General features: G+C 40.0%; 1 protein-coding gene across 2 annotated transcripts in view; it reads right to left on the bottom strand.

Annotated features, from left to right (window-relative positions):
- The window catches only part of cdkal1 (CDK5 regulatory subunit associated protein 1-like 1), a 305,708-nt gene that overhangs the window by 187,955 nt on the left and 103,653 nt on the right, over positions 1-14,100 (bottom strand). For both annotated transcript variants that reach the window (XM_072679871.1, XM_072679872.1), the window contains exons 6-7: positions 13,712-13,760; positions 8,876-8,996 (exon numbers count right to left, since the gene is read on the bottom strand). In XM_072679871.1, the coding sequence (XP_072535972.1) occupies positions 8,876-8,996; positions 13,712-13,760 (170 nt within the window). The remainder of the gene's footprint in view (positions 1-8,875; positions 8,997-13,711; positions 13,761-14,100) is intronic.

Below are 14,100 nucleotides of genomic sequence, written 5' to 3'. Positions count from 1 at the left end.
ACTTTCCACGTTCTCATCTGTGAGACTGTGAGCTCTACAAAGAGACTCAGATTTTGCTTCTCTTTGCTTCTCGTCTGCATTAATGACCGTTCCAGGTTTCCTCGATATTATGCATTACTGAAGCAGTTACGACATACTTTGTGTGTATATGTGTGTGCAAGGGGTGGGTGTGTGTGTGTATTTTAACACTCATTTAGTACACAGACGTATGCTTGAAGGCAACTTAGTCTGAGTCGCATTTATTTTTCCTATGATGTGCTAAGCCTTCAGGGGACACGATATCTAACTGTCTACTTAACACAACTGTGTCATCCAAACAAGCAGCCCGAGAGGATGAGTGACACGCATAACGGCAAACGACAACAAACATGATGGGAGTAAGGTGTAATAGTAGGGTGGGGGTTACATTCATAGAAAGGAAAGATATAATCTGTTACCATGTATGTTAATGTATAAAAATGTATTTTTTATTATAATCAGAGTAGTCATGTATGCATTTTCCTACCAGACACTACATCAACTGTGTTTATGTCCTAAACTATATGATTATATGTAACCATAGGAACCAAAAAGCATGATGAGCAATAAAAACCTACTGCATGTTAAGACTGCTCACATAGGCATGAATAAAAGGCCCTGTTCATACCTGGTCACTTAGTGTGACTAGTATCCAGACTGTATCCTGATAAGATTTTAGCCACATGCGTTTATACGTCTCTGGTTAGTCAGACTGAAGTCTGATTGCTGCGTGGGACTGAACATGCAAATTCACTCATCGCAAATATTACTGGCGTTTTGGTTGTACTGGGAGGAGTTTTAGTTTGAAACGATAATCACATTCTGCCAAAAAGCACTACTAGTGGTTTTTTAAATGGCATTTAAAAAAATTGTTTATTTGGGTAACTTAAAACAAATTTGATTAAAATTACAACTTTTACCCAAATTAGAGAGTATAATTAAGAGTATATTATTTATCACAGTAACGGTATTTACTGCTCACCTCTAGCTGTTGCCTTACAGCTCTACAGCTTTTTTTTTTCTTTCACTCAAAATTTTGAGACATGTTAACATCAATACCTGGCTGTCACACTTTGATCTGAATGGGGATTTTATTTTTATTTCTTTTAAACAAAATGGGACGTGATATCAGTTAGCATATTTACCTACATGTGGACAAGGTGAGAGTCTGAGGGATGGGAAAGGGTCCCCCTGTTGGCCAGTGCATGGAGGTAATAGGTTAAAGGCCTTGCCAATGTTTGGGAGCTCTGTGTGTGAGCTGAAGGCCTGACTGTGACACTTTTACTCTTTAGCTCTGACCCTCGGTCCTCCTACTCAGATGAGTGCACCTTCTGGTTTTAAAAAAATTAAAAAATAAATAAAATAAAAAATGCTCTGACAGCTACAGTCACAGAAAGGTCACGCTCAGTGGCCAGCTGAGTACCACAAGAGGACTCCACTATAAGCCAGAGCGAAATAGAGCAGTCATGGAGGTTTTACAGCAGAAAGATGATTCTTAGAAAGCAACAGCAGAGTTCCAGCTAAAACAAGCATCCCTGTTTTCATGCTACATGAGGGGCAGATTGGTTTTTCATTTCTTTGGAATGCTCAAAGCCTGGAATACATGTATATGAATACATGTATATTTATACAATATTTACGGCCCTTGGGCTTACATACACTCACTGGACACTTTTAGTGACTCTTACTTTGTACTTGTGTTATATCTAATTGCACTACAGAGTGTTACTAGAAGGGAGTGAGCAATGAGTGGAAGTGGGGCTTCAATTAAAAACAAAAAAAAAAGGATGTAACACTAGTGCTGAACTTTGCTCCTGAGGGCTGATGCCCAGCACTACTTGGTAATCATTTTGCCGAAACACATCTACTAAACTATGCAACTAACGAAGAAGTTGCTGAATCAGGGGTGTTTGAGAATAGAAATCATCAAACTGTGCAGTAAAACGGCCCTCTACAACTGGATTGTCCAAACTGTAAAATGACTGGATTACAGAGAAAGCAAAAGTTTAATAAACAAATCCTCAAATGTGGCTCTAGATGTGCATATATGGCCAAACACATCTTACTGCTGTCAGCCTCATCAAGGTAAATGTCAGGTTAAAACATGCCAAGTTAAGCAACAGGTTATGTGAAGGTCAAAAGGTCAGAGAGCTTTCTCTCCAGCCCACTGTTTGTTTCTCTGGCTTCCCGACAGACTCCATTAGCCTCTGCGACTTACTCAAGGATTACCACAACCGGCCTAAAGAGGCTTTGCCATGAAAGCTTCGTCATCTCTGAGCACAAACGCAGAGGATGGCAGGGTGGTCGAGCACTGAATCAACACACACTGACTCAACCGTGTCGCCTTTTAGACGTCTAATCGTGAGTCATACTCAGCTCAGACAATCTAAGTCTCATGAAAAGCCTCATGATACACACTGGGGTTCATACACACTTGCTCACTTGTCACATTATTTAAATATTATAATGTGCCTCAGGGCTTGAGCAGGTTACTACAGCGGTGACATGAGCTATGTCTCAAAGCCTAGGACGCAGTTGATGAAGACTGCAATACTCAGCCATGTCACTGAAGGCTGCTGCTTTTCGAAGGTTTCTATAAATAAGGTCAAAAAAAAATCAAAGGACGTTGAGACATTGAGTGACCCACAATCATTCATGCACAAACAAAACTGAGTTAATAATAAAATATTATACATTGTAATGCATAATTTGTAAATGTTGGGTTGCTCATGTCAGTACAGCCTGCTCAGTCCATTTCAAATGTGCCCTGTGAATGTGATTGGGCTCTAAAGAGCAGCCTTTGCATACCATGTATATAACATTGAGAGCAATCACATACAGTGAAGATGACACACAAGTGGACACTTTAAGGAATTAATTAAATTATCTGTGTAGTACTTTTCTAAACGGGTGCCAGCTTTACAGAGATCCGGTGCGAGTCTCTTTTGAGCAAGTTAATGGCAATAGTGATAAGAAAATCTCCCTCAGATCAGAATCTCCATATCTAAACATAGATAAAACAGTCAAAAATCTATGTACACACTTTCCTTTACTCCAGATGCAGTTTTATTGCACTGCAAATACATGACTAATGCAGCTGTGCAACGGACAAAAGTATGTCATGTCTTGACATTGTTTTTTATTTTTTTCAGCTAGTCTTAGTTCTGACACCGTGTATAGCTTCTATTTGCTACATTAGCCCCATTGCGCCAGCACAACAATACAAGAGTGAACATCAAATGTCTCAGCTGATTGAGGACACCAGGGGTAAGGGGGAAACTGAGTTCATTTGATTTTGCACTGAACTACTCTGTTAACTGGGCAAGTCCCATTCTGCCCAACACAAATGCAAGAGCCAGGCTCTGAGGCATGCATGTGGCCACTTGAGGCTGTTCTCCATAGCTGAGGGCCTAAAACCTCAATCAAAACAGCTGGATTCCCCCAGGTCGAGAAGTAGTGAAGGCCACTTCAACTACTCACATACTGAACGAAGCATTCGCAATGAGCAGTCATCAACACCCATACAACCCTGAGACCAGGTGGTGTGTGAGGCTTTGAAACGAGACGATGATTTAAGATTCCCCAAAACATTGTATGTGTGTAGAAAATGAAACAAAAGCCCTATTCAGAATTAAATTTACGGGGGTCTTAGCGTATCATTCTTTTACTACATCTCCTCTAAAGTAAAATTTTTGTCCAAATTAGTCACGTACGTGTTATTTTTTTCCGTCCTCCCCTGAAAAACTGCAGGGAGAATAACCTGCTGTTTTTCACTGAACTTGGTGGTGATCTGATCATTTCAGTCAAGGCAGATTCCACCATGCATTGTGAAATGTTTTTTGGCCGCTGCTATCTGCTGTACGTAGTCTCTGAACACATACATCTAAGATCCTCTTGTAATTATTACACTTTGCTATGTAAAGTGAAGCTGTGTAAAGTTTTCATTAGTTTAATCAAGGGGGCATCAGGATAAACCTAGCGTAAGAAACGTCAGCAGAGGCCATGCAGGTAAGACATCAGAGAACAACAAATGCAAATAATGACGTAAAACATCCAGATTGGTGATGTTTCTTTTTGGCCAATATGTTTTGCTTATGATGGGGATGTGAAGGCATTGCACCACGATTTCAAGCAGACTGAGTGAAATGATCTGGGGAGCAATTGTAAACAAACTGATAGACCAGTCAAATGTTTCTGTTTACTAACTATTGGAAGTTAAATGGTATACATGTGAATCAACATTTATTTTCTGGATGACCACAACAATCATGACAATGATGATTTCAATTTACCTTACAGAGCTTCAACCTTCCCTTATTTGTACCCTATTAAAAAAGATTAAAGGTCATAAGCTACCACTATCACTTAAGTGCTTTAAGATTGTATACATTAACATGCTGAACATAAACCCTTCCCAAACCCTGTTCTTTAAACTGCTTGAGAAAAGAATCACATTAGGCAGTCAAAGACAGGGATCAGGGACTTGACCTTAATCCAACATGTTCTACTGAGACCCTTTTCCCACATAGATTAGCACATAGATAATTAGTGACCTTCTACAAAACAAATTACATTCTACACCAACTCCATTTGCTTGGAAAGACCCAGGAGAGAGTTTGTGCAAGAATAAAAGTTCCTGGAAGGGTCCCAGAACAGTACAGTTTTTGTAGTGGAATATGTACCTAAGCAGCTCAAGGTGTCTCTGCCTTCATCTCATTTGTCTCTAAGTGTCGCCGAGAGAGGAGTTTTTAATTACGCAGCAGGCATGATGGGGAATTTGTCAAGCAACACAGCATCATAAAAATGCAGATTAAAATGTAGCTTCGGAAACAGAAGTACAACAAGCGAGACAGGCCTCAGAGAGAACGTGTCAGGCTTCAGTCCTCATTTTGTGAAACGATTTGTTGATAGCATACACTAGAGGTATTTTTATTCCTGCTCCCGCAAGACCTTGTACTTGCTCCCAAAGAAAACCTGCACAATTTGTACTGCTTCTGCAGTTCTATCAAGGCATCCAATGACCATAAATACCTAAATAGAGTCTTTATTATTTATTTATTATTGGTTAGCTACGCACAGCTGTGACTGTCTGATTGTGTAAAGTCTCCACCATTTCTATGTCCGACATCTGCATTCTAAACCACTTTACATATTGCAGTAATCAATGCAATTTTAACAGTAATAGTATAACAGTTAAATGTAGAACATACATGTCACCACCTATATTGTCAGAATGATGGTCCAAGACCTGATAGGTTGACCCATTTTGGGCTTGGGTTTGGTAGCAGACCTCTAGAGCAAACCCTCCCTATACACAACAGACCGTATTCTCAATAGTATTCTCAAAGACGGTGGCTATTGAAAACTACTAGTTGTCCACTTCCGTCTTTTGCATTGATTATTTTTGTTGTTTTGAAAACAAATTTATTTACAAGCATCACCATCACTTTTTATATTAAAGGATTGAGATGGCTACAAGACTATGAAAAAAACAGCCCTAAAAATCAAACTAACACTCAAACGTGCCCAAAACTGCTGTAGAGGCAATTTGGATTCTGCCAATTCTGCACAAAAGTAGTGATCAGCTCCTCCAGCAGAGCAGAGAGCCTCACAGACTCACAGACTTCAGGATCGCAGAAAGATGAAAAGACATCAACCTGAAATGCACCGTAAAAAAATGAAAGCTGGACTGGAAAGAGCTCTGGTCAGAGTGTCAAAGTGTCAGAGTTCAAAGGCAGCACAGCCACCCTCCTGGGTCCAAACATGAAGTCAATCTGGAGGCGGTTTGGTGCTAAATTGGGAGCCATAGGCGAGTGATCAGTTGATGTTCACCTCAAAGCCACCTGCTGTGATTGGGGTGCATGCAGCACGAGGCCATAGCAGCCACTCGCCCACGCAGCGGGCTTTCAATGAAACACACACACACACACACACACACACACACACACACACACACACACACACACACACACACACCTTCAAACACAGAATGCACTTCTTGTTTAGAGCTCTCCTCTGAATCTGAACTGTTTTGAAAATAAGTGTCCCACCGGGGCAAAGACTCTGCTATAAGAGAAAACATTGGAAAAGAAAAAGGGAGAATACAGACCCATCATTGGCATTGGAGTGGAGATAGTGGTGAGAAAGAGAGAGGGAGAGAAAGAGAGTAAACAAACCCTGATGGATAGAACTGACTCTTATTTTGTGGTCACCGGTGTGTGGAATGCACTGGACAAGGTTGAGATGCGAAACGAGATAAAAACAATGGGTCAGTAAAGCAAGACCCCTGTAGTGAGGACCCAACTGAGCTGAATGCTTCGTCATGTTACTTGCCTGTCTCCACACAGTATATTCTAGATGTAGAGAAGAGGTGCACAAGCTACTACTAATGCATTACTATTACTAATTATTCATATTTGCAGGTGATATTTACTGATAATCTGGTAACTTAAATTTCTGTGGTAATTTGCCCGTTTTTGCCATGTTTTTTTTTTTTTTTTTATGTTGCCATACAAATCAATAGTGCAACTAAATGTTCACCCATTGACTAATACCCACAGTTAATAACAAAATAACGCTCTTTCACAACATATAGAACCTGGACAGCCGTGGACCCAACAGCACCAAATTATACTGAAGTTAATGTTATCCCCATGATATGTGCCAATGTGTCGAGAGACATGAATCTGCCGTGAGGACTGGGTTAGTCAAATGTGGCAGTGTCCGTGCTGATAATATAAAAGATAATCATGAGAAACAAAAGAGAGAGTGGATTGGATGAAAGAATTAGTGTGTATGGAGTACGATCCTTTGAAAAGGATGTGATTTTCAGACACATTGTTTAACTTTCAAGCTATTCAACACCACATTCAGAAACACAGCTTCAGAGGTGGTGTTATAGCTAGGATTGGGTACGGTTCACATTTGAATCAATATCGTTACCGGTACCAGTAACCAATCAGTATCAGGTTAGTGTTCTGATACTAGGCGAATTAATATACTATTAGTGTGTATCTGGTTAGTGGTGTTAAACGTTTTTACTCTGCTTCCCCAAGAGGCTTGTTAATTTTACACATCTTACAGTAGCCTTGGCTGACTGAGTCAGATATGGTAAAACAGACAAACGGTCGGATCGCACCAAATCACCCGCATTGCAAGGCGAAAGTGGTTCTGTTTTCTTGCATTTGAATACAAGTTACAAATATCAATGTATTGCTTGAATAAATAATGCAACAGCAACCGTTGCAGGGGACTTTCAGGAAATCAAATCTGGTATTTGTCAGATTGATTTGACCTGAATGGGTACTCCATAGTACTGACGTAATTCAGTCAGCACACTTAAAAAGCTCCGATTCAAAGTTTCTCGACGCCACATGGCCATTTCGGCACCCAAACAGGTGCTAAATTGATCATTAATATGTATCACCTGTTTAGCATGTGAATCGGCTTTTACGGCGGACATATGTAAACAAAATACTCCAGCTGTAAAGAGTTGCCGGTGTGCTGACCACCTCTACGGTGACTTCATGAATAAAACTTCACTACCAACTTGAACATTTTGCATGTCATAGTGTGCTCACTGCTGAGTTTTGGCAATCTGCCCCCCTGTGTTATGCATAAACAGAAAAACAGTGAAATATGAATGCAGAAGAGCAACAAAACACTTATTCTTATTTTCTTTCTCACTCACTCTCATATAAACACACACAACTGTTAAAAGTTGTGTGATGTGAAATCTGCTCTACCCTGTTTCCTGTGTGGAGAGTGAACCTCTGACCTTGTCACGTCGGAGAACAGAGCAGTCTTTAACCACACATCTGAATTCTGTAATAGTGGGGTGTGTGGGTTTGCGCACATGCTTGTGCACTTATGTGTTGAGGGTCACAAGTGGTAGGCCCTTTATCCACCAGCAGGCCTCAAATATGTATGTGTGTGTGCTCATGTGTGTGAGAACAGTGGAAAGCTTACCTACATTTTAATTACTTTAATTAAACTGAACAGGCCTTCAACTCAAAGTCTCAATCTCACACACGGGTCCAGCTTTAGGAGAATGTGTCCTGTTTAAGTCATTACTGACATGCCTATCCAGTTCTTACAAAAACAGCACACATGGGACATGTAACTTAACACAGAAACACGCAGTTACCACTCACCAAGTTTATGTGAATTTTGAATTTCTTTTTAAATCTTTTGGCTGATTGTGGCCAAAAAGTTCTGTTGTACTTTCTTTAAATTAGGGTACTTGTTTTCAAACTCATCTGTTGTGTGTAGATGTTCCCCAGCATTCTTAAAAGAGAGTTGTGACAAAGTGGCAGGTAAGGTTCTTTTGACTCATCCCACAGGTTCTTAGCAGTCAAATAGTGAAATGCCTCAGGCTTGAATTGCTAATCCAGGCCTGATACCTTGTTTAAAATAATTTTAAACCTTTGCAACACTTACTGTCAGAAAAGCGAAACAGATTGTGATTTTTTTTTTATTTTTTAATGTCATGAATGACACCAACTATAGACATGTCTCAGCCATTTCTTCCATATCAAACATCTGATTATCAGCTGAGCACTTTCTCTATCTCCTAAAACACTAATTTTGGAGAACATTTTTCCAACCCTATAAGATCTTCCATAATTTGAGTCTGAAAGATGTGTTGCCCAATTATTATTCCTTATAATCTTACAGATTCAAACATACACAAACAAATTTTATCCCAGAAATTTGCCATCCCTGAAAGCTAATGTGGCAAAGGCACTGCAACATGTAGCAAGAAGACATTGTATACTTCATTGACTCTGAATATCCAATGATTTAAAAATAAGTAAATAAATAAATAAATAAAAAGAAGAGTAAAAAAACAGCTTACCCTGTATTGATAGAAATGATTTCTATCAGGGGATTCTTTCTAATCTTCGGCAAATCCAATCGAGCTCCCCCCATTCGCTTGCCATTATCTTTCTTCTGACCCAGTAGACGGACAGAGTGACCTTCGAAACAAGGACACAAACAATTGCGGTTACGTTTTTAGGCAGAGATTCACAATGGCAAAACAGAGCTATAGAGAGAAAACACTGCATGGAATTACGCTCTCAGATTGTTGAAAAGGAGGCTAATCTATATATTATTGTCCACATCTTTAAACAGACAATCCTCCAAATAGAAGTAGTGTCAAGTGTGAAATGCAGATTGACTGTAACTGAGTAGAACAGTGTTTTCCTACATCTTTTTCAAGCACTTCCCTGCTCTGTAATGGCTCATAACTTGGGAATGCAGACAGTTAAATGGTCTCCAGTGAGCTATGCCAGCAGCCAAGGAGTCCCCATTAGTGTGACAGCGGGCCTTGCTCCGGCATAGCCACATATTTCAGCAAACAAGCACAAAACTGACAGGAACATGGTATGTGTCTTCTGAGGTTGCACAGTGGGACTTTAGCAGAAAGCACAATTGTCCTTACCTCAAACGTAGCAAACCTCTGTAGCTTTAAGGCTAATGTAGTTGCAGTAAGCTGAATAACTAAAATACTAACATTAGCCATATGAAACCTGAATATACATTAATTTGCTAGCCCATTTTCAGAGATAGCAGAATTTCATACACCGTCCATATAAGCAAGTCTATTTGAGATTATGTAAAAACTAAACGTGGGTGCAGATCACGTCTAACAGGTTAAGTACGCGCTTCAATTAGTTTCTTGGTAGATCTGTCTCATAGCTACTCACCAAACACAGATTCATCACTTTAGGACAAAAAATGTGTACATATAAAAAGGTGTATTTTCTTTTCATGAATTTAAACTATGCTTTAAATACATAAATGCATTTGATGGCTCCAAGAGACATGGATCTCATTTGAACACAAAACATAGATCTTTCCTTCCTAAAACCTGTGGATCTGAATTGAGCTTTGAAATCCTTGCCACATAAAATTCATCAATTCGAGAAAGCGGAGCTTCACACAATAATCATTCCATATCCATTTAAAGACCAATAACAGTGATCTGACCTTTCGGTCTTATAGATTTAACAAGACGTAAACCGATTTCTCATAAAAACCTATTACCATAATATAACGTCTACGATTATCAGACAAGGAAGGAGCAAGAGAGAGAGCGACAGAGAGAGCGACAGAGGGTGAGAGAGGGCGAGAGTGTTAGAGATGACACCTGGACCAGTGGAGATCTCTCGAGTGGCAGGACACTGAAGCTTTTTTAAAATAAAGCTTCAGGGCAGATGAATCCGATAACAAGCTTCCTAATGCCTTTCAAGGTGTCGGGGGTTCACCCACTCATGCTGCTGTTTTGCGCTTATCGTTGGCAGAATTTAATTACATCCTCCTCATTCAGACTTACACGCCATGAACTAATAGCATTTGCTAAATAATTCATCCAACCCATCTACATGCAAATAATTGCATGTAGAATAAGTACACACAAGGCTGAGGTGTAGCAGGTCATTTTCCGATTCACTGGCTCTGTTAAAAGTGGTGGATCTCTTGTTACTGGGCTCCTCTCATGCCTTAGGCCTGGGAACCAGAGACATGCAATCAGGAGTCTGGAAGATCTTTGAGAGCTGCTTTATATCACTGATCTTTCATGGTTCCAGTGCCACAGTCGAAGTCATAGAAGTTGACTTATTACTGTAGTTACTGCAATACCAATCTAAAACAGTTCTGTAAATGCATAATTATAACACTACATATTTTAATGAAATTATTTTAATAAATAATGTAATAAAATATAATACATTATTATGTACATTGAAATGCCACTCACTCACTCACTCAACTGGGTTCATCTTTGGCCCTCAGTTGAACTCCCATCATAACAATAATAATAATTAAAAGAAATTAAAACATTAAAATGCCACTCACCCAGGATTGTGAACATTTAGTAAATAAATTAAACCTACATAGTTTCAGTTGGTTTACACTGGTAGCTCTTCTTTTAAAATGTGGTTTGCTTAAAAAAAACGCAATTCAGGATACACCCACATTCAGTGAGACTCATCACCTGCTACACGGGCGATGCTGAGCGATTTTACTGTTTACTATTCTATATACAATATAAAATTACTATATGAAATTTATATAACTAAAATTACTATTGTCAGATGACTTTTGCAAAATTCTAGGTGCTACATCCACTACAGTTCTTACATTATGAATGTAGTTGATGAAAGCTGAGGATGCATTAGTCAGCTCCGGTCATACGTTCCCAGCCATTAGTGCTTAGGACCCTGAGGTCTGAGAATAATGAAGTAATGACTGTTGGACAGAATCAACTTGCATCTCCGACAACAAGTAACACTGGAGCAGTATTTCGCCCTCAATAAAATTCCCTATTTCCTAGAGTGGAGAGAGTGATTTGGCGACCAAAAGAAAGTATGAAAGGCATTTGTTACTCTTGCTTTTAGAGGAAAGCTGTATTCGGTTTTTGAATGGATCAAATAGAAAACCCTGTGTAGTTTGGTAGCTGTGGGGCAGTGGGCACTTCAGCACTTCTTTCTTTTTTATTTTTCCCCCTGCCATTTCTTTCTCTCTCATTGTCCTTCGCTGGGGGGGGGGGGTCTATCAGGGTTTTCTTTTTCCCCCCCACTGTCATCTTTCATGGTGTGGTAGTTTGATAAACTCTCAGAGGAGGCTGATCGGGCAGTTGCTGGCGGTGGTGGTGGTGGTGATGGGGGGGGGGGGGGGGGGGGGGTGTTGGTGCGGGTCTGGCCGTGTTTTTGCACAGCAGAGCCAGCGGGAGGCCAGTGGAGAGCGGACTCACCTTTGGAAAGAGTGCAGAGATGGAAAGGCATGAAGTAGAAAAGGCAGTAACGAGGTTATTTTGAAGTCTCTGTCTTCGCTGACATCAGTGGGAGAGTTCTGCTGAGGTCTGCAATAATTAGTCAGTGATACTGCTGTATGTGTATGGGTTTGAATGTGTATGTGTGTACGAGTGTACGCTTCTATACATTTTCAGGACAAATGGAAACCAGAGGAAACCGGAGATAACCTACAATGCCAGGACCACTAAAATCTTTTTACAAAAGCCTCTAAGATTAGGCTTGGGACAGAGAGATAGGTGACAAATAAAAATAAATAAAAATAAAACAACAAGTGTCTTTGAAAGGTGTTGGGCCACAATAAGTGCAATTGTGCAACTCTCTGGAAGTAAAATGCAGCCTGATCGTGTACAGCATTGACATTCTCAGTCACCTGAGAACCTTCTCCTGACATACACCACCAATGCACAAACATGGCATTCACAAAATGTGGGCTTTCCAGAACAATTTCCAGCCCTACTGACTGATGTCCTTCCAACAGATCCAATGGTAGATATCATTTTAGTCAATGTTCTTGTTATAGTTATCCAGAGAGTAACTCCTTATTGCAATAAGTGAGCAACACTGAGGATCTCTCTCAAACCACTAGCTGTCGTCACTCAGCGCAACTCAAAAGAGAGGTTTTCTCAGTCATACATTGTCAAGTGTTACCCTGGAATGTAAGCAGAAATGGTAATATGGTCTAAATATCCTCACAATACAAAATCTGCAGATCTAGCATCCAACCTAGAGACAACAGACGCCTCTCAACAGACCACTGACAGGCAACTGAGAAATGGACAGAGGAGAAAGAGAGCAAGGGAGAGATGGAGAAATGTGCATGTGTGCATGTGTTTGTGTTCTTATTTATAAGTGACAGACTCCGTGAAGGCCTAAGGGGAGTTCAGGCCCTTGTGTCCATTTATATCGTGAGACAGTGAGTGAGAGAGAGCGAGGCCAGGCCTCGGGTGGGCATCCAGCACTCAGACTGACTGTAGCGAGACTGGCCTCAGTCCCAATCATGTCTGTACAAGGCTGAGTGTTAGGGAGGCCCCAAGACAAGACGCACACACTCACACAACCCTCTGGAGCATTCGCCCTACAGATCCAGTGGTGGTATCTGCTGGCTTAGTGTGGATTGTAGAATCTCCACCACATCTCTGTAAAAACAACTGACTACTCAGCATCAATTGCATCCAATCCCTAAACCTTACTTACCAAATTAGACAAGCCATGCTAGATTCCTTGTTTGTGTTTGGAACTTAATCTGGTCTCCACTAACCACTTTTTTATACACATTTCGTACATGTCTTTTTTTTTAGTTTATCTAGTTTGGCTAACACTTGTCTTTTAAAAGTGCAATAAATGTAAAAATAAAGGTGTCTTTTTTATCCCTGTAATTTGGCCATTTGGACATAAGTGTAGACTCATCTTGTCAGTACAGAAAATGAATGCAAATAGAGGGTTTATGCTTAACTGTTAGTAATGGCAATAATGTTTCTAGGTCAAATTGTTCTACTCTACTTTACTATCCTGATCAAAGTTGAGAACAGAAAGAACAACTTCTAAAGAAAGGAGCAAAACTAAAAGAAGCCATTTCGAAAATGTAAAAGCCTAGAAACCAAAACGTGTTTAGGTGTGCATAAAAAGTGGGAAATTAGAGAGAAAGTAAGAGTATTTTAAGTATAAGAGAAAGGTTATAGAATAAAGGCGTTTGGCTGTAAAGCTCTTTGAGAAGATCAGTGCACCATCTTTATCTTGCATTGGAAATCAATTAAATTACATAAAACCTGAGAATTTTGGTGTTCTGATGAACACGTGCTCTCTCTCCTTCTCTCCCCTTCAGACACACACAAGACAAAATGTGCAAGTGAGATTCCATCCACATTACAACTCACCTTTGACTGCTTCATCCACCACCTCCACGACTCGATCAATCTGCTGAACCTAGACAGATAAGCAGAGAAGGGGAGAGATGGACACAGAGATATATATATAGAGAGAGATAGAGATAGAGAGATAGAGAGAGAGAGAGAGAGAGAGAGAGAGAGAGAGAGAGATTTTAACTGTTTGGAATTCTTTATCTATGGATTGATCTGAAATGTCTACAGATATCAAATCAATATGAAATCAAACTCCATTGTGCTGGTATTTGCTCTCCTATTCAAACGCGCATGAAGGTTGTAAAGTGCTTTTGGCTCAAATGTAGAATTACACTGAATTTATTGTACTTGTATCTACCAGAATTTTAAGTGACTTTTACAATCAGCCACCATCTGTTACAATT

The sequence above is a fragment of the Salminus brasiliensis genome, chromosome 5, assembly GCF_030463535.1.
Source record: "Salminus brasiliensis chromosome 5, fSalBra1.hap2, whole genome shotgun sequence".
Lineage (NCBI taxonomy): Eukaryota > Metazoa > Chordata > Actinopteri > Characiformes > Bryconidae > Salminus > Salminus brasiliensis.
The sequence above is the reverse complement of the archived record's forward strand: the minus strand, read 5'-3'. Positions and strand labels throughout refer to the sequence as shown.